This window comes from Psittacula echo (genome assembly GCF_963264785.1).
Source record: "Psittacula echo genome assembly, chromosome: Z".
In the NCBI taxonomy this organism is placed as follows: Eukaryota; Metazoa; Chordata; class Aves; order Psittaciformes; family Psittacidae; genus Psittacula; species Psittacula echo.
The window spans coordinates 29,252,487-29,272,525 of NC_137742.1; the positions used below are offsets into that span (position 1 = coordinate 29,252,487).

A 20,039-nucleotide genomic window follows, 5' to 3' on the forward strand; every position below is an offset into this window, starting at 1 on the left:
AGCAATTTGCCTTACCCTAATTCTCTTCACCACTTGATGCCTCTTTCTCTGTCCTGGGTCAGCCCTCTGCTAATGGACCTTGAGATAGTTTTCTCTCTCACTAGTCTTTCTGAATTCCTTTTTTTCCTCTTCCTCCAGCATGCTGGGAGTGTATCTTTGTATTGCTGGGTACAGAAAAAACTGAGGTTTTGGGAAACAGAAATACTGTCCAAGTAAATGTTAGTGCAATCATAGCTGAACAATGCAGCAATCTTGCAATTTCCAGACTTCATGAAACTGCTAATCCAACTATAGCCACAGAAGGGTCTGGGTTTCTGTCACAGCACCGAGATACTGTGATATTAATACAAACAGTATCAGCAATGGTTTTCACTTTGCTAGATGCATCGTCTGGTTTTAGGAGCCTTGCATCTTTGCATAAGCTTACCTATGTTGCTCTTTTCCAAGCATTCATTTCTCATGTTAATAAGTAAAAGACCTCAGGAAAAGCTGTACACTTTATGAGATTATGGCTACAGTCCTTCCCAAATATATCAGATATAAAGATATACACTGTACTTCAGCCTTACAAAGTTTTATTTGTCTTCTTGTAGAGAAAAGGAATCAACTGGTGTAAAATACCAGTTGTTACATATTATCAATATCCATTCATTAAAAACAGATGGTGAATGGATATGAGGTTAGGCTAGTTCTGTTTGACAGCTATTCAAAACTGCATACAAACAGCCATTTTTTACATTTCAGTGCAGAGGCACAACTACTGTTTCTGAAGCCCAGGACAAAGGTCAGTACTGAGATTTTAAAACTCATCCTTTGTTCACAAAGACTGTCTTCATGAAAGCAAACTGTCATCTACTGCAGCTGGTGCTCTAGTGACTTTCTGATAAAAGCACTAATATGCTTCTTCACAGTCCTGATTTATTCCTCATGAGTCTCCCCACCGCATCTTGAAAGACACCTGGCTTCAGTACATCTTCCTTTCAAAGTACAAGTCGTAGTCCCAGAAGTTTGGCAAATGGGACACTTTCCAGTACAGCTAGTTTACCATGTGATCAGAAATTATTTCATTGTCAGAGAATGTGTAAAAGATTTTAGAAGTTCTTGGACTGCCTTTCAGAATGTTGTTTCTTGTGGCCCAGTAATTTGAACTAAGTGTCATAATCCAGAGTATGTTTGACCACGCCTGATCCAGTAGTTGAGAGCTTACTATCCTGCACTTAGAGGAGGTTGATCCATAATAAAAATGAAAGATTAGTTAAACAAGATTTCTATAAAGATGAATATTCTTACAGTCAAAAGTAGATGTCCAGACTATGTGAGAATGCCCTGGATGTCTCCACAAAAATCTTTATAAAAAACTAACAACTTCAAGTCTTCTTTGTTTCATGTGACTACCAGTGGTAAGGTAGAATACTACATGACAACATTAGTACCTGGTTTGTTTAGAGTCAATTAATTACATAATGGAATTGTATTAAAGGCATTTTTATTAGGATGCTTGAAAGTGCAGTGTCTTGTCCACAATTATGTATTAAGACAGAAATACAGCATTACTCTTTATTGTGTACTATGTGCCGTAACAATTTTTTGACAGAAGTGTTGAATCAAAACATTCTCCTTTGCTGAAATATTATATAAATTGCACTAAATTTTGACAACCACAATGAATTGAAACACACTGCAAAGAGGTAAGTTGTACCTTGCCACCTTGATGAATGATACAAGTGACCACACTGTTCCCAAGGAAGCAAAGCTTTCAAACAAGCCACATGCATAAAGTGTTTGTTTTCTTCTTCAGAGCACAGTATTGTAGCTAGAACTGAAGTATCATTTCACAAGCAGAAAATGCTGATGTCCATATCCCCAATATGCCTCTCAGATCTATGCCAGGATGTCTATTCTCCCTTTGCACTCCGCAGACTTTTTTTCCATGATCCACTGTTACGAAGAATCTAACATCAACTGTGTCCAGCTGGTGAATCAGACAAGTATCTCTATTTAATTCATCAGCATTTGTTTTCATTTCCTCTTCACTACACACTTCACTTACCACTTTGAGGTAAGTGGAGCACGAGTATTACAAAGACTTAAGAGAACTTTCATAATAACTCTTTCATGAAAAATTGCTGAACTTGCAATGATTACCTCTCAAACACAGTAAGCACCAATATCACCTCCTGACATGGAGAATATGCAAAAGCCAGCCAGATTCCACACCCGACATATTGCTGGAAGGTCATAATCAGCTTCTATAGCACAAATGCCTTTCTTCGGAGAAAAAAAAAACCACAGTCAAAAAATCAGGAAAATCTAAATACACAAGTCACATTGATATGCTTTAAAAGCAGGGGTAAAAAAAATATGGGATAACCCCTTCTTTGGGAGCCTGTGTAAGGGTGCATACAACACTGCTGCCAGCGTGCATGTGTGAGCAATAGGAGAGACGGGAGAGGAAGAGTGATGTCAGGTGCGGAAATACACCCTTTGCAAAGCGTAGTATACAGCCCTTATGCCTCCGACATGCCCTGTATACCTCTTTGTAAACCAGCAAGAAGGTGACAAGGATCCCAAACAATATTTACCAAGCATGTCTTTGTTTTGCAACTTCTCCCCCCTCTTCCTAACTGAACTCTCCCAAACTTCTATCACAGCATTCAAAATCAAGCAGTTTTCCTTTTCTGTCACATTGCTGAGAACAGTTGAAGGTTAAGGCCTCTTTGGTTATATTGTTATCTGAAATTAAGATATTGCAGGTAAAACAAAATCAATACACTACGGTATTTGGAGATCAATGCAAATGAATATGCTCAATATTATACTGAATTTTTCTTCCCTCCCTACCTCAATCCCCAAGAAAACTTATAATCATACAAGGCACAAATGGCTAACATGTTTCAGCAAGATCCTGTCTCTTCCTTGCTGCTCCTCTTTTGGCCCTGGTTTAACAATCTTCTGTGGCTTCAGGTGATGACAGTGGGTCCCTTTCGTCCTGTCCTCTCATGAATCTGAGATATTTTCAGTGCGATTGCTATAAGAGGACTCAGCACAGCCTAAAGAAAACAAATATATTGAATTAGATAAAGCAGAAATATCAACAGACATATTTATATATTCTTCTTTTAATTGCAGTATTATATAATAATAGTAAATAATTTCGTAACAAGCAGCACTAACACAGCCAGAGTGTCTGTATTGTCATACTTGATACAATGATTATCATGCTGAGCATGTGTTTTATGAAGTGTTATACTGAGTATACCTAAGCTATGCAGAAAAAGCAGTAAATACACTGCATTGATAAATTCTCTGTGTAACAACAATTGTGTAGCTCTTGTGAAATCTGCTGTACAAAGCGACCTAGAAATCAAAAAAGTAGTATTATTTCTATTCTGATGAGTGGAAGCGATGTAGATGAGATTTTTTTTCTGTGAAGTTTAGAGTCAGAAGGTAATGTAACAATTACCTTAACAGAAACCATAAAAGTGTGTGCTGAGTAATATTTGTAATTGTATTAAATAGGATAATACAATTATTAGCAGCATGAACTCTCAAGTTTCAGGCTACAGACTTTATTTACTGGCCATATGTATAAAACTGCCCATATAGGTGAGTGCATATAACGATTATGATAGTACATGAAAACCAAGTGAAATACATTTTTTCACGTGTCAAGTGAATCCTCTCTTAGTTTATTAAATGATATGCAAAGATAAATAGGCAGAGCAGAGTTTCCAGTGAACACCTTACTTTCAGAGAATCATGTATCGATTACTAAACTAGGTAATTCCCTCAAAGTTTTCCCACTGCTGCCTCCTTCAAATGAGCTACATTCTGACTTTAAGCCCGTCAGGTTTTAAAATAAAATCAAACAAACCAGTAATTCTGGAGAGCTTAAATTTACAGTAATCTGTTTTATAAGCTTAATATAATCAATATTTTGAATCTGTTTCTGCCACCTAAGAGTTTCTGATAGGATGAGGTGTTTGAGTTTGACAGTATGAGGTGTTTACTTTATATATACAAATGGTCAGACAGTTAAAACATGAGTGAGGAGACTAACTGAACAAGCAGAGTCAAGGAATAACATCATGAATGCCACTGATGCCAAATGAGTTTATGATCAAACTTGGTTATGCACAAATGTGAGCAGTCTGACATGCTATTTTGTTCAAAAACATTAATATTTCCAGATATTTATCTATTGAATAATCACTGAAGCAGAATACAAGTCCATTAAAGTCAAACATGCCTAGAGAAGATAAATGTATGAAGCACAAATTCACATCTGTGGGCAAATGCTGCAAAAGTAAATATTAAAATGTGCCAGTTTAATAGGTCTGGACCATATCACTTGTCCCCTCCAGCAAAACGGATTAAGGAGAACTGAAAGAAGACCAAAGCTTCTGAAGTCCCTCCAGCACTCCCATAAGAAACCTCTTCCTTATTCAATCTAAAAAGTACAGGCAAATCTAAAAAGCCACCCTACGGACCAGCTTTACTTGACCCTGCTTTCTTCAGCAACAAATGCACTCTAAAGAAAAAAAGTAGAAAACAAAACCAAAACCAAACAAAACTCTACACAATGCTCTGACTATGATACAAAATCAAATGAGTTTATGTGACACCCATTTACATAAACAATTTAGCTGCTGCTCTTTCACCAAGTCATTCCAATTACTACTAAATACTCTGCTGCTTACAACCACACTTCTCAACAGAGAAAGTCCTGGTTTAGTCCTGTCTCCTCACACTTCAATTTATCTTTCATAATACACTTTCTTCCTCTCTCAGATACAAAAAAAAAAAAAGAAAACCAAAAGTGGATTCTCCTCAGAATGGCAAGAGCAGGTCAGAATAACAAGGAACTAGAGCTGTGTATGCCTTTTAAAAACTCCTTTATCTCTGCAATGAATAGTTTACATTTACAGAGCTTACATACAGCACTTATATTTTTGCTGCAGAAGATAAATCCCAGCCAGCAATCATTTATAGTTAACATGACTCTAGAAAGACTTCTGTACCTTAAAGAGATCTTTAAGATTTAAAAATATTAGGTTTTGTATTCCAAAAAAACCAGATGTCTTTAGAAAGGTTTGTGCTACAGCCACCTTCCCTACCAGTTCTATGCAATGTGGATAGCCTTGGTTTATCATGGAACAAACTGGACCAGCTCTGTAACATCTGTGGCACTGGTGGTGTTTATTATAATGAAGCAGCACACTCACCAAAGGAAACTGACCTCTCTACTCTTGCGCATAGTCTGCCTGCTAACTCAAATCAAATTACAATAAAGGTCAGGAGGCCAGCTGTTCTGCTCCTCACAACAGAGGAGGGCAGGCATGAGAGCTGAAACAGGAGGAAAATATAAATGCTGTGCTGCACAGAAACATCTATATCTGCAACAGATTAGTTCTTTTCTAGTATACCCAATGAGCTTTGAGTGAAGATTAGGTTTAATTAAGTAATTTCCTTGATTCATAAGGTATTTTATAATCACTGTCACATGAATTAATTTTTCTTACATTCCTTTCCAGTTCCAGCTGATGTAAAATTTGTCTACTGTATGGCTTTTGGCAGAATCAGAAGCTAAATTACCTGAATCACACAAATATGCTGTGTAACTTGAGTGTGATCAAACAGATAGAAATCTCCATATCCCATGTGCCCCTCAAAGAAAATTTTATGAATTATAATAGTAAAGGCAAAACTTTATATGATTTCTCTGGACAGTACTATACTATCGAGGGGGATGACCCGAGACAGCCCCTGCCCTGTAGCTGTCGCGCAGAGGTAAGGGACCAAAAAGACGATGAGGGCTGGAAGCGAGTTCCAGTTCGGAACCGTGGGCAACCCTCCTCCCTTCCTGCCCTGCTTCCCCAGGTGCCCCTCCGTAATAGGTTTGAGGCCCTGGATCTTGATGAAGAGGTAAGTGAGGATGTGGTGCAAGGCCAGACTACAAGGTCACATAGGAAAAGGCGGTCGACTTCGCACCTCAAGACTGCCTCTGACAAGAAAGAAAGAAAAGTCATTGTCGTAGGCGATTCCCTTCTGAGAGGAACAGAGGGCCCGATATGCAGAGTTGACCCTCATCATAGGGAAGTGTGTAGTTTGCCTGGAGCCCGGATCAGGGATATCACCAGGGCGCTCCCCAGCCTGGTGCACCCGACAGACTACTACCCACTGCTGGTCTTCCAGACAGGTGGGGGGGAAGCTGCTTCCCGCAGTCTGAGGGGGATGAAGAAAGACTACAGGGCCTTGGGGCGGATGGTGAAAGAGTCTGGGGCTCAAGTGATCTTCTCCTCACTTCTTCCATCTTCCAGTGATGATGTGGGACTGAATGGGAAAATTCAGTCTGTAAATGACTGGCTACGAGACTGGTGCTTTAGGCAGGGCTTTGGGTTCTTTGATAACAGCTGGTTTTATAAGGCTCCAGTCCGGATGATGGCACGTGGGAAAGGTTTAACTCACAGAGGCAAAAGGATGCTGGGGCATGAATTAGCAGGGCTCATTTGGAGAGCTTTAAACTAGATTTGAAGGGGGATGGGGTTGTAACTGGGCTTGCCCCAGTGGGGCAGCACTCTAGGATTGATGAAGACCGGGAGGCCTCCTATAATCCTAGGGTGAAATTGGTGAGCTCAGCTCCCTCCTTGAAATGCCTGTACACCAATGCGTGCAGCATGGGAAATAAGCAGGAGGAGTTGGAGACCTGTGTTAAGTCAGGAGATTATGATCTGGTGGCAATTACAGAGACGTGGTGGGACAGCTCGCATGACTGGAATATAGTCATGGAGGGCTATGTCCTTTTCAGGAAAGACAGGCCAGCCAGGCGGGGTGGTGGGGTTGCTCTTTATGTGCGAGAGCAGCTGCAATGTACTGTGCTCTGTCCAGGAACAGGGGATGAGCGAGTTGAGAGTCTGTGGGTGAGAATTAAGGGGCAGGCTGGCAGGGGTGATACTGTTGTGGGTGTCTGTTACAGGCCACCAGATCAGGGTGAGGAAGTTGACGAGGCCTTCTACAGGCAGCTGAGAGCGGCCTCACAGTCACAGGACGTGGTCGTCGTGGGGGATTTTAACTTCCCTGATGTTTGCTGGAAGGATACTCAGCAACCCAGCCACAGTCCAGGAGGTTCCTCCAGTGTATGGATGATAACTTCCTCATCCAAATGGTGGATCAGCCAACCAGGAGAGGAGCGCTGCTGGATCTCATCCTCACTAACAAGGAGGGTCTGGTCGAAGCAGTAAAGGTTGAGGGCTGCCTTGGTTGCAGCGACCACGAGATGGTGGAATTCAGGATCTTGTGTGGTAGGACCAGTACAATAGCAAGTAGAATTGCAACCTTGGACTTTAGCAGGGCAAACTTTGGCCTTTTCAAGCAATTGCTAGGGGAAATCCCATGGGCAAGGCTGCTTGAAGGTAAAGGGGCCCAAGATAGTTGGTTGGCATTCAAGGATTGCTTATTCCAAGCTCAAGAGCTGAGCATCCCGACATGTAGGAAGTCAAGGAAGAGGGCCAGGAGACCTGCGTGGCTGAATAAGGAACTGCTGGGTATGCTCAAGTGGAAGAGCAGAGTTTATAGGTCATGGAAGGAGGGGCTGGCCACTCGGGAGGAATATAAGGCTGCTGCTAGAGGATGTAGGAAGGCAGCTAGGATGGCTAAGGCCTCCTTAGAATTAAATCTGGCCAGAGGGGTCAAGGACAACAGAAAGAGCTTTTTCAAATACATAGCTGATAAAACTAACACCAGAGGCAAGGTTGGCCCACTGGTGAATGGGATGGGTGCCCTGGTGACAGAAGATACTGAGATGGCAGAGTTATTGAATGCCGCCTTTGTCTCAGTCTACTCTGCCGGAGGCAGTCCTGAAGAGCACTGTACTCCTGAGACCTCAGATGAAGTCAGGTCACTGGAGCAGTTTGCCTTAGTCCATGAGGAATGGGTTAGGGACCAGTTGAGCAATCTGGACATCCATAAATCCATGGGTCCAGATGGGATGCACCCGCGGGTGCTGAGGGAACTGGCGGAAGTCATTGCTAGACCACTCTCCATCATCTTTACCAAGTCTTGGGAAACGGGAGAGGTGCCTGAGGACTGGAGGAAAGCAAATGTCACTCCAGTCTTCAAAAAGGGCAAGAAGGAGGACCCGGGTAACTATAGACCGGTCAGCCTCACCTCCATCCCTGGGAAAGTGATGGAACACCTTATCCTTGATGCCATCTTAAGGCATGTCAAGGATAAGAGGGTTATGAGGGGCAGTCAACATGGCTTTACCAAGGGGAAGTCATGCTTGACCAACCTCCTAGCCTTTTATGAGGAAATAACATTGTGGATGGATGATGGCAGAGCGGTGGATGTGGTCTACCTTGACTTCTGCAAAGCATTTGACACAGTCTCCCACAGCATCCTCATAGCTAAATTGAGGAAGTGTGGCCTGGATGATCAGGTAGTGAGGTGGACTGCAAACTGGCTGAAGGACAGAAGCCAGAGAGTTGTAGTCTATGGGGCGGAGTCCAGTTGGAGGCCTGTATCTAGTGGAGTGCCTCAAGGGTCAGTACTGGGACCAGTATTATTTAATATATTCATCAATGATTTAGATGAGGGAATTGAGTGTACTGTCAGCAAGTTTGCTGATGACACTAAGCTGGGAGGAGTGGCTGACACGCCAGAAGGCTGTGCTGCCATCCAGCGGGACCTGGACAGGCTGGAGAGTTGGGCAGGGAGAAACTTGATGAAATATAACAAGGGAAAGTGCAGAGTCCTGCATCTGGGCAGGAACAACCCCAGGTTCCAGTATAGGTTGGGGAACGACCTGTTAGAGAGCAGTGTAGGGGAGAGGGACCTGGGGGTCCTAGTGGATGGCAGGATGACCATGAGCCAACACTGTGCCCTTGTGGCCAAGAAGGCCAATGGCATCCTGGGGTGTATTAGAAGGAGGGTGGTCAGTAGGTCGAGAGAGGTCCTCCTTCCCCTCTACTCTGCCCTGGTGAGACCGCATCTGGAATATTGTGTCCAGTTCTGGGCCCCTCAGTTCAAGAAGGACAGGGAACTGCTGGAGAGAGTCCAGCGCAGGGCGACAAAGATGATTAAGGGAGTGGAGCATCTCCCTTATGAGGAAAGGCTGAGGGAGCTGGGTCTCTATAGTTTGGAGAAGAGGAGACTGCGGGGGGACCTTATTAGTGTATATAAATATATAAAGGGGGAGTGTCATGAGGATGGAGCCAGGCTCTTCTCAATGGCTAACAATGATAAGACAAGGGGTAATGGGTATAAACTGGAACACAAGAGGTTCCACTTAAACTTGAGAAGAAACTTCTTCTCAGTGAGGGTGACAGAACACTGGAACAGGCTGCCCAGGGAGGTTGTGGAGTCTCCTTCTCTGGAGACATTCAAAACCCGCCTGGACACATTCCTGTGTAACCTTATCTAGGTGTTCCTGCTCTGGCAGGGGGATTGGACTAGATGATCTTTTGAGGTCCCTTCCAATCTCTAACATACTGTGATACTGTGATACTGTGATACTGTTTTAGCAGTCAACCAGAGCCATACTGAAAGACCCAATGATTAAAAGAGGTCATAACACTCTAGCAAACTACACTTGTGCTCAGAGTTGCAAGAGTGTCATGACAGAACCATGCAGAAACCTTTAATTTTATCCCTAATAAAATTAAGAACTTCTAGGTTACTGATTTCTGAAGTTTGCCCTGCTTTTGGACAAATTTCACATCATAAACAACTGCTTTATATAATCATTTTATATATATACACAATCATATATAAATCATAATCCTTTCATATACTGACCTGAGTATAAGTTTGTTTTTTCCTGTGTTACTTGCCATTAAAAAATTGTCTCAAAAATTCAGCCTTTGATGACAGTCGTTTGATCAAGACACTTTTCATCCCAATTATTTTTCTTTTACTTGGCTTGCCTTTTTGGAGAAAAATGCAAAGAAACAACTCCTGCCCCAAAGTCTTTTCTTGGCTGTTAATCTAATGATTCTGTATCCAATTAGCACATATTTTACTAGTTTTTGGCAAAAGTAACCACAATATTTGTTATTTACTGCACCCTGTTTAAAAAGTAACTGATAGAGTCTGCATAGGTCTGTGATAACACTTACTTACTGCTGTTGCAATTCACATAGTGAATAATAAAATACTGCAAACAGAGCTAGTTAATCCATATTCAGAACAATTCAGATTATTCACTACACTGTTCCCAGGGCAAACAACTCAAAACAACTCTGCATAATGGGTCATTTCTTTCTTGGTCTTCGTATATGAAAGTTCCTGTTTGAATCTTATCCCAATCCAATAATATATCCAGGTGGCTAGACAAAGGACAAGAAGATATTAACCATGTGTTAGGATCTGCAAATAATGAATAATGAGTTGATCCATAAAATAAAGCTATAAATGAGCCTAAAGGTCAATAAACCCTTATTTGAATATTTCATGCCCATTGAACATATCTCTAGATTTTCCATCCGCATTAAGCTTAGGACAGCTAATAACTCTCATAACTTTAGAAAAAGAGAAATGCCAATGCATAAAGGTTCAAGGCTTCAGACAGAATTGTTGTTTGTTATAATGAACTGAACTTCCTGAAATTGCTATTTATATGCCTATTTGACTAGTTAAACCCAAGAAATTATGTTTTTAAGGAAATTTTCCAGGTAGCTGGAAAGCAACTTTCTCAGTAATGCACAGCTATGAGGGGCATGATCAGTGACGAGGAGCATCAACAGAGTGCTCTTCCATTCTAGAGGAACATTTTAGAAAAGCCTTGGACATTTGTCGTGGTTTAAGCCCAGCCGGCAACACAGAGCCACACAGCCGCTCGCTCACTCTCCCCCCCCACCTTCCTCCCCGTGTTCCCAGAGGGATGGGGAGGAGAATCGAAAGAATGTAACTCCCACGGGTTGAGATAAGAACAGTCCAGTAACTAAGGTATAACACAAATCACTACTGCTACCACCAATAATAATAATGATAAGGGAAATAACAAGGGAAGAGAATACAACTGCCCCATCCGCCGACCAATACCCAGCCCGACCTGAGCAGTGATCTAACCCTTCCAGGTAACTGCCCCCAGTTTATATAGTGGGCATGATGTGCTGTGGTATTGAATACCTCTTTGGCTAGTTTGGGTCAGGTGTCCTGTCCCTGCTTTCTCCCGGCTTCCCCTTCTCCCTGGCAGAGCATGAGACTCAGAAAGTCCTTGGTCAGAGTAAACATTACTGAGCAACAACTAAAAACATCAGTGTTAATCAGCCTTGTTCTCAGGCTGAGAGTCAAAAACACATGAAGCTGCTTTAGCCAATTTCCTTCAACGGATTGTTCAACAGCCAGAAGCCTCTGCTATTCACATGTACCTGTAACCTCAGACTTGTAATTATTAGCATATTTTACTGCTTTACCTTGGACTCCTACTTTGTTAATCAGGCAGCTGGCTATGCTTAATTCTAGGTGGAAAGTATTAACAATTAATTGTATGAAAGATGTTACTAAAAGAAGATTTGGGTGACCCTTACAATCATTAATGGCTACTGTTTAGCCTACATATAAATTGGAACAAAAGGTCCCTTTGAGCCTTGATTTGCTCTGGTTACAAGAATGCTGCTATGGAAGCTCTAATTTTTCTAGAGGAAAATATACACTTAAAGGCAATAAGGCCTGAAAATCAGCTCTTCCTGTGAGACTCGTAGAATGTTACACAGTACCGAAGCACAACAAAGCATGAAGAGAGCTTTACTCTAGGACCACTCACTTGCATGGCTCCCTGAGGCCAAAATCAAAAGGCCCAGGTCTGAGCAGCCCCAGTCACATTTCGAAGTATGTTAGGCTTTCTGTTGGGTATTGAACCAAAGCTGGGCCAGCAGCTAGCACTGTCAGTTAGTTGAACCTGAGTGATATTGACCACTGCTACAGATCTTTGTCCAAATTTCATTCTGGGCAAGAGTTCATCGTAGAAGGAGCTCAGGTTGAAAGGGACCTTGAAAGATCATCAGGTCCAGCCTATTGTGGGAAAGGAGTTATGGCCATCCAGAGATATACAGCACCTCTAATGTGAATGATTAATTATGTTCACCTCAACTGAACTGTTGGTTTAAAAGAAATATATTTGTATATATTAGCTTTACAATATGTCCTAGTTAACACTTCACTCAGAAAGTGCCGTGATTCCATACTGGTGTTTCAGGACAATATGCATGTCTCAGCATGCATCCTGGAAGGAGTGGTTTAGGTTTCTGCTTATCTGTAGAAAATACTCTATCAGCAGTTACACTGTCAAAGACAATAGAAGCAAACTAGAAAAACTTGAAAACTGCCAAAAAGTTGGTTCATCAATTTTAGATATGACTTTGTTTGAAATGAATGTGGAAAAACAGGATGCTGGCATGAGGCAAACTCAAGCCAGTTACCACAATGATTCCACAAAATGGCATGTAACTTCCAATATAATTGAGTTGCCTATCAAGACAGACTAATTTATTGCTTGTGAAAAAGAGCCAAAAATGCATTTTTGCCTTTCAGTGCAGGTATTGACTGGAACTGTCATCAAAGCAAAGCACTCATCTTCAACTTGTCTATATAATCAGTGGAAAGAAGGTACTGGAAGGAGGTGGTCCAATAAGGAGAAGCAACCAAGTATTTACTTAAGCAGCCAATCATCAAATGATTTTATGTCTTGGTTTATGATATAAAAAGAATGGAAGACACTTTCACGATCAGCTGTTCCAGGAAGAGTGCAATGATACAGAAGCCACATGTAGTTACCTACCCAATTGCAAACATCAACTACACTTGAAGAAAAACAAGCATTTATCCCAAACGTAACAACTTCCTTAAGTACTACATATAAGGTATATAATTTACATACCCTTTACATCAGTGTTCTTTGAGTAACTAATCACTTAGGAATATGTTGGCTATGCCTCTATTACTGAAGGTAAATAGGAAACAAACTTCAAATCTATCACAACTTGTCTAGATACATACATGTCAGTATGAATCTCAAAGTAAACTAAACAATAAAGGAATTACAATTATCAGGAAAACTACGCCACCCCTCCCCAGCAATGCTGTTTTCTGCTCTTTGCTATTCACTCTGTTCCACATATTCCACTGAAGATTATCACATGCTTTCCTGACAAATTTTTAGTTATTTTTGTACTAACATGAGGATCTCCTGAAATCAGTTTTATGTACTGCCTTGAAATCCACCATCTGCCTGTCAGATACAATATCGCCTTGCAGATCCTAATGCTCTCATGCTGTTGGCAATGTATCCAGCCAGGGCAAGGAAAGAAGAGCAGTAGGAACTGTACAATGCTATACAACAAGAAACCAGAGAAAGAATTTATTGCATTAAATGAAATGAAACTGCTGTTTGTCATGTGTTTCCTGAGTCAGTCTGGACGTTAAAATATCTGCCTGCACTGTATAAATGCAGGAAAGTCCCTGCAACAAGTTTCAAGGCAATGAATGACATTTCTGCCCTTGGGATTATCTGTTCACTAGTGAATATCCTGGATAAACAGCCAAAAGTGTCATAATCTGACAGGCTGTAGTACATAAATAGAAAAAAACCCCTAAACCCTTCCAGTCATCTTTGTGACCCTAGGAGCAAGAGACCAGACTATGAAAGCCCTGAGGGCAGTGATAAGGCCTACTGGCCCTGCCAAGTCTCCCATGAGGACTCCCCCTCACTGCACCCTGCCCATGGGTTCACACAGCCTATTTCAACCCATCCTAGGGGTGTTAGTCTCATTCTGAGCTATGTCATAGGACGGTGTGTCTCCAGACTCATCTCTGGCTCTGCTGCATAGATGAACCTCAGACCTGTGCTATAGCTAGCTTCTCTCCCTGAAGAACCGCTTGGCGCTCCTATCACCTTTTGCAGCAGTCCCATTTTTGCTGCTCCCCAGGCACACTCTGTGTTGCTGGCGAGATGACTAGACCTTCTAGTGGACTTTACACACCTCTCTCAAGCAAATCCATGTAGAACAGAGATGAAAAGCATGTGCAGGATATTCCTCATTTTCTAAAGATAACTGCTCTCTCAATCTGGTCTCTTTACAAGTGGAAAATTTACTGAGAACATTTGCTATTTTCCACTCATTAACATACAAAACAAAACAAATGTTAAATCCTGTTCACTGATTGTAGCTTACTTCAGGAGACATAGAAGCCTGAGCTCTGCCAGCATGTTACTTCTCTCACATTGCATACCTTGTAACAAGTAAAATAGAACAATCTGCTGGTGCAGAAAGGATTCAATTTTAAAAGGCATGTTCCCATTTGCAATTAAATAGTCAAAAGTTTAGCTAGATGAATGCTACAAGTATATGCTCTATAGTTTTCTATAATTTTTTGTTGGGATTTGTTAGGCAGGAAACATGTTCAGATCACACTTTTTGAGTCAGATATAATGTTACTGTAAGTCCACTGCAAACCTCGAAAACAAACTCTTAGTCTGTCTCTTACCATGATTTGTTATCATTTCATCTATACCTTGCCTACATAGCACAAAGAACCACATTTGAAATGATCGTCTTAACTGCAACTGACAAACAATTAGTGCTGTAATAAAACTTTACATGGCTGTGGTGCATTGACCTTGGCTGCCCACCAGGTGCCCACCATGCCGCTCTATCACTTCCTCCATTCTTCGCTGACCTTGGTGTCTCCCACATATTCTCCCACATATTCTCACCTGCCCTCCCTGCTACTGCTGCACAGTGGTTTCTACCCATCATTTGACAGCTTTTATGCATTTGCACCCCACATGAATAAGCAACTACATGGGACTTCAAACTACATGGTTTTGATTTACTACAAGGTAACTGCTTATCCTCTCCCATGAAACATCCTTAGTTCTCTTGTTGTATATCACAGCATGAAGTTGTTTTACTAGGAAAAATCTGAGAGTTCAAAATGTGGTTTATATATTATGAATTATTTTAGGCATCTGACGGATTACACTGCAACTTGCTCTCAACATTCACTCTTCTTAGGAAAGAGTCTGGTTATGCTATGAGGTAATTCTTTAGACAGCTACAAGTCTTTCCCTTAATAAGGAATCCCTACATCATTTAGACTCTGGCAGCCATATTTCCTAACTGTACTTTAATCATGATGCATCCCTGGGGTGTGGTAATTAAGTGATCCCCAGATAACCTGCTTGAAAAATATTTTTTTATATTGTTCAATAACTCAGATTTGTTCTACAACACTTGCAAAATAATGAGTGAAAAAATAAAATGAGCATGATTACTCTTACTAGATTAAAAGTCACTGCTCAGCATTTATCACCAGGCATCTCAGCCCCTGACACTCCTGTTGTGTTAGATACTACACATATATTGAAACTGTTGGTCCTGCTTCAAAACATGTACAGTCACATGATTAGGGAAATCATCCACAAACACAGCAAACAGGGGTCAAGGTGCTGAGTGTTCCTTCTGATTAAAGGAGAAAACCTGTAGCCATTGCTAATACAGAGAAAGTGCATTACTTATTGACTCATTATAACACTACTGCATTACCTGTGGTTCCTTATTATGTTGGCTAGGATCCTTTTCATAACTCTCTGCATAGATCCGGAGAGTAGCTCTCACATGGCTGGAAGCACTCATTCTGAAGATAAGCCTGGAAGCATCTGAAAAAATAATCCGCAGCCCCTATGGGAGAAGGAGCAGCATATACGTAAGGCAGCAGTACATTTACAAATCACAGTTCACTGTTTAAAATAAAGAATGAAAGGAAGAGTCATTTGGATACAATTCCTCTTTCCCTGTAACTTTGGACAACTCACGCATTATTCTTTTTCCCCCCTCTGAAGTCTAGAAATGATCTTGTGTATTTCCTCCTGCTCCTCATAACAAGAACTCTCTTACCACTGGTTTTTTTTTGTTTTTTTCTTCAGCTGCTTTGTTCTTGCTCTGTATGGCAATACAAAAAATTAATGGCCTGAGAAAATCTTATAAGATCAGCAATGCTCAGTGGACTAAAACACAGCTGCAGAATCTCAGGATCAAAAATCAGTTGTCAGTAGTGAATATAAAAGATAGGATCAGTTGCTACCCCTCAAGGACCATGCATCAATATCGGATTACAAAGAGTTTCAACAAGTGCTTGTAGTAAACTTGGGAAACTTGACATGAAGTGTTAATTCATTTCAAGTACACTAATTAATGCATGTTAACTGTGTGTAGAATTAAAAAAAATATTATTAACTGTGAATTTGCTCTTTGCTCCCCTTTTCTCCTCTTATTTTCTTTCCTCCTCTCACCTTCTAAACTGTATATATGAACACACTCTTCAACAGACCACAGACAATATACTCGGATCCACAGTCCACAGACTTTCTATTCAGGAAGGCCATTAAGTCCAAAGGACTATATCGCACTGTTAAATAGTTGTAGTATTTCAATACTGTGCCAATTCTGCACTAACACTCAGCCTAGTTCCCTTTCTGTAACAAGTACCCTTAGACTAAGTGCCGCCTCTCATATGCCACTGAACTTTATTTCCCCTTTTAGACATGCTGTTGTTAAATGCCTAGCGCATAAACGGAAGTCCTTGCTACTTTTGTTTAAGGGACCATGAAAAAATGAGACAAGAGAATTTAAAGAGAAGCTTTATTTTCTTCAATTTTTATCAGCAGCTGAAGAAGACACTGCTGTTAGCAACAGTGCTCCAATATTCTAGTAAGTAGAAACCTCTCTTTCCTCTGCTATAAAACATCTCCAGCACCATGTAAAGCATTGTTTGCTTGGCAGTCACAGAATCATAAAATAGTTTGGGTTGGAGGGGATCTTTAAAGGTCATCTATCGATGAGAAGGGACCAGATCAGGTTGCTCAAAGCCCAGTCCAACCCGACCTTGAATATTTCCATCTATGACCTCCCTGGGCAATCTGTTCTAGTGTTTCACCACCCTAATTGTAAAAAATTTCTTCCTTGTACTTAGTGAGAATCTACGCTCTTTCAGTTTAAAACCATTATCACTTGTCCTATCACAACAGGCCCTACTATAAAATCTGTACTCATCTTTCTTATCAATCCCCTTTTACATATTGAAAGGCCACAATAAGGTCTCCCTGGAGTCCTCTCTTGTATGGGCTGAACAACCAAAACTTTCAGCCTTTCCCAACAAGAGAGATGCTTCAGCCCTTTGATCATTTTTGTGGCCCCCTTCTGCACCCACTCCAACAGGTCCAGGTCTTTCCTGTGTAATGTCAATTAACACTAGAAAGTATAAATCAGGAAAATATCTCACATGGACAAAGGGCTGGATTAGATGGCCTAAGAGGTATTTTCCATCTCTAATTTTGGCAATATCATGAAACATTTTTAAGCTGCTAACATAATTTTAACATGTGTTGGCAACATAGATAAACAGATTTATCTCGTAGTCTCAACACGCACAGCAAAAGTGACAAACAGAATAGTTTACATTCAGAAGATTGAGTTGTAGAGCCTGTTTTTCTAATATTTTCTATTAAACCAACTTTATAATGAGATGGTTCAATTGATGCTGATGGGAGTTTTGGCATTGATTTCAATGGAATCAGGATTTCATCTTTGATGCCTACAATTATATAGGCAGTTTGTTAAGATCTGATCCAGTGAGCAAGACGTTGTCTACTGCTGACTGCTCATTACATTTTATGACAGTGAAATGGAAAAAGATAAACTGAAGAGTTTCACAGTTCTGGGTACAGTTTGTTTCAAATGTTTGTCAAAACCAGGATTAGCAGGTCAAAGTACAGAACATTAGTGTCAATCAGCCTTAAGACAGAAGGAAGAGAGTCTGCACAAAATGAAAGCATGAACATCAGAACATGTGAGTATGTTCCTCTGCAAAGACTACACTGCCATCCAAAATGCTCCTTCCAGGCCTAGAAATTCCCACAATGACATGAATAGCAAGAACACCTGAATAACCTTTCATATACTCCATGTTTATCTGTCAATAATAAGACATTGTTACCTGGTTTAGTACACCTGAAGTCTCGCCACCCATTAAATTACGGGCTTCAAGATAAAAAGAATTTACAAACACTCCCCATAACTCTTCCATAACTTGTCACAAAATGCTCCATCAAACCACAAGAATCTGTAGCCAGTTTGATGTCACAGTTATTTCCACTTGGGATGTTTATGCAATGTATATGTACACATGACCAGCACTCAGACAGTTCACTCTACTATTTCTGACCTTATTATTTTATTCATTTTACATTTCTCAGGGACATACAACTGACAGTACCTATTTTTACACATGCATGATGACAGTTAATGTTTGTCTCAGACTAGAATTCCTGACATACAGCTGAAAATACTCTGTAAAAGAGAATTACAAAGACACAGTGGCTGTACTCCTTAAAATACATAATAATATATTATATTAAAAAAACCAATCCTATGTGCCAGGAAGAAATCATATGCTAGGAAAACAATGGCCTTTAGAGCTGGACTGTGAAAGTCAACTTTTAAAGTCATGATATTTCACTTAGAGATTTAACTCATTTCTAAGAGAGCATACAGCAAAAAAGCTGACTTTCAACTCTTCCTTGGAAACAGTGATTTAAGCACTAGCAAAGCTTTTCACTCAGGAACACCACAGAAAGTAATGAAAGTTATTAAATGTTTATATTCTCACTATTTTCTGGAGACTATATCTAAAAACTGTAAGTTGCAAACATTTTTAAAGTCAAAAAACCCAGCCAAAAAAAAAAAACCCACTGTCACCAAATAAATATGAGAAAGCACTGCCTAGAGAATAACCTGTGACTCAGCATCTTGCGCAAAGACTAAAACAAACAGGTTTTGCCCACTTGTTGCAAAAACTCTAACACATAGACTCTTCCGTTTTTAACACTTTCGACATCATCAAGGTCAAAGCATGCTGCCGAAATTCCAAGCAGCCTACTGTTTGTCATGACAGTATTTTTTCACCTAACATAAGTTCCATTAATTGAAAGTCACATATTTGCTATTTACTGTATCAAAGGCATTAGCTCCATGAAAAATAAAATTTTATATGCAGAACTTACAAACAAAACAAGAGGAAAGAAAAGAAGAGTAAAACACTGAAAAGCCCACAGGATAGAACAATTTCCAGTTTTAATAAAACAGGACTCACTATTTGTCACTTACAAGAATATTGTTTTGTTATGGGAACAGACTTTTTTTTTCCCTGGGAGGAAGCAGATTGAAAGGTTCAATACAGCTCTGAACATCTGCAGATATTTATTGAGGAGGGACTCTTCATTAGGGACTGTAGTGATAGGACAAGGGGTAACTGGTTAAAATTTAAACAGGGGAAGTTTAGATTGCATATAAGGAGGAAGTTCCTTACTGTAAGGGTGGTGAGGCACTGGAATGGGTTGCCCAGGGAAGTTGTGAATGCTCCATCCCTGGCAGTGTTCAAGGCCAGGTTGGATGAGGCCTTGGGTGACATGGTTTAGTGTGAGGTGTCCCTGCTCATGGCAGGGGGGTTGGAACTAGATGATCTTAAGGTCCTTTCCAACCCTAACTATTCTATGATTTTACGATTCTATGATTTTAGGCAAACTGGGCCTGCTAATGGGTAATCATGGAAACTCTGAACCAAAATTATGTTCCATGGTTAACCCACTGGCTTTGAAGCTGATGTGGTGAAGACAAACTTCACAGGGATTTCTCTTTCACATTACAATTCAGTTAAACAGCCTACTGATGCATCTACGAAGTACTCAGAAAACTAAACCTACTTCATATTGTACTATATGGTACAAAATGGTTTGGTTTCCAGTAGTTCGTTTTGGTTTATTTTTTTAATTACCAATTTCATTATTAAATACATAATATTAAATTTGTACAATATGTTAGAATGAACAAGACCAAGCAGCAAACTTCAAGCAAAATACCTTGGGATTTTGAGAAACATTTTTGAAATACAACGCCAGGGAGCAACACCAGTAGAAAATCTAACCTAGCAGCAATATATCAGGAACAGACATGTATATATAAATTAGGAGCATGTAAAATGGC

The 20,039-nt window shown here is 40.5% G+C and overlaps 1 protein-coding gene across 1 annotated transcript in view; it reads right to left on the reverse strand.

Annotated features, from left to right (window-relative positions):
* Window positions 1-2,960: 2,960 nt before the first annotated feature.
* The window catches only part of PGM5 (phosphoglucomutase 5), a gene marked incomplete at both ends in the record, with an annotated part of 69,273 nt that continues 52,194 nt past the window's right edge, over window positions 2,961-20,039 (reverse strand). The window contains 2 exons of the mRNA XM_080637572.1: window positions 2,961-3,050; window positions 15,546-15,680. Of these exons, the coding sequence (XP_080493698.1) occupies window positions 2,961-3,050; window positions 15,546-15,680 (225 nt within the window). The remainder of the gene's footprint in view (window positions 3,051-15,545; window positions 15,681-20,039) is intronic.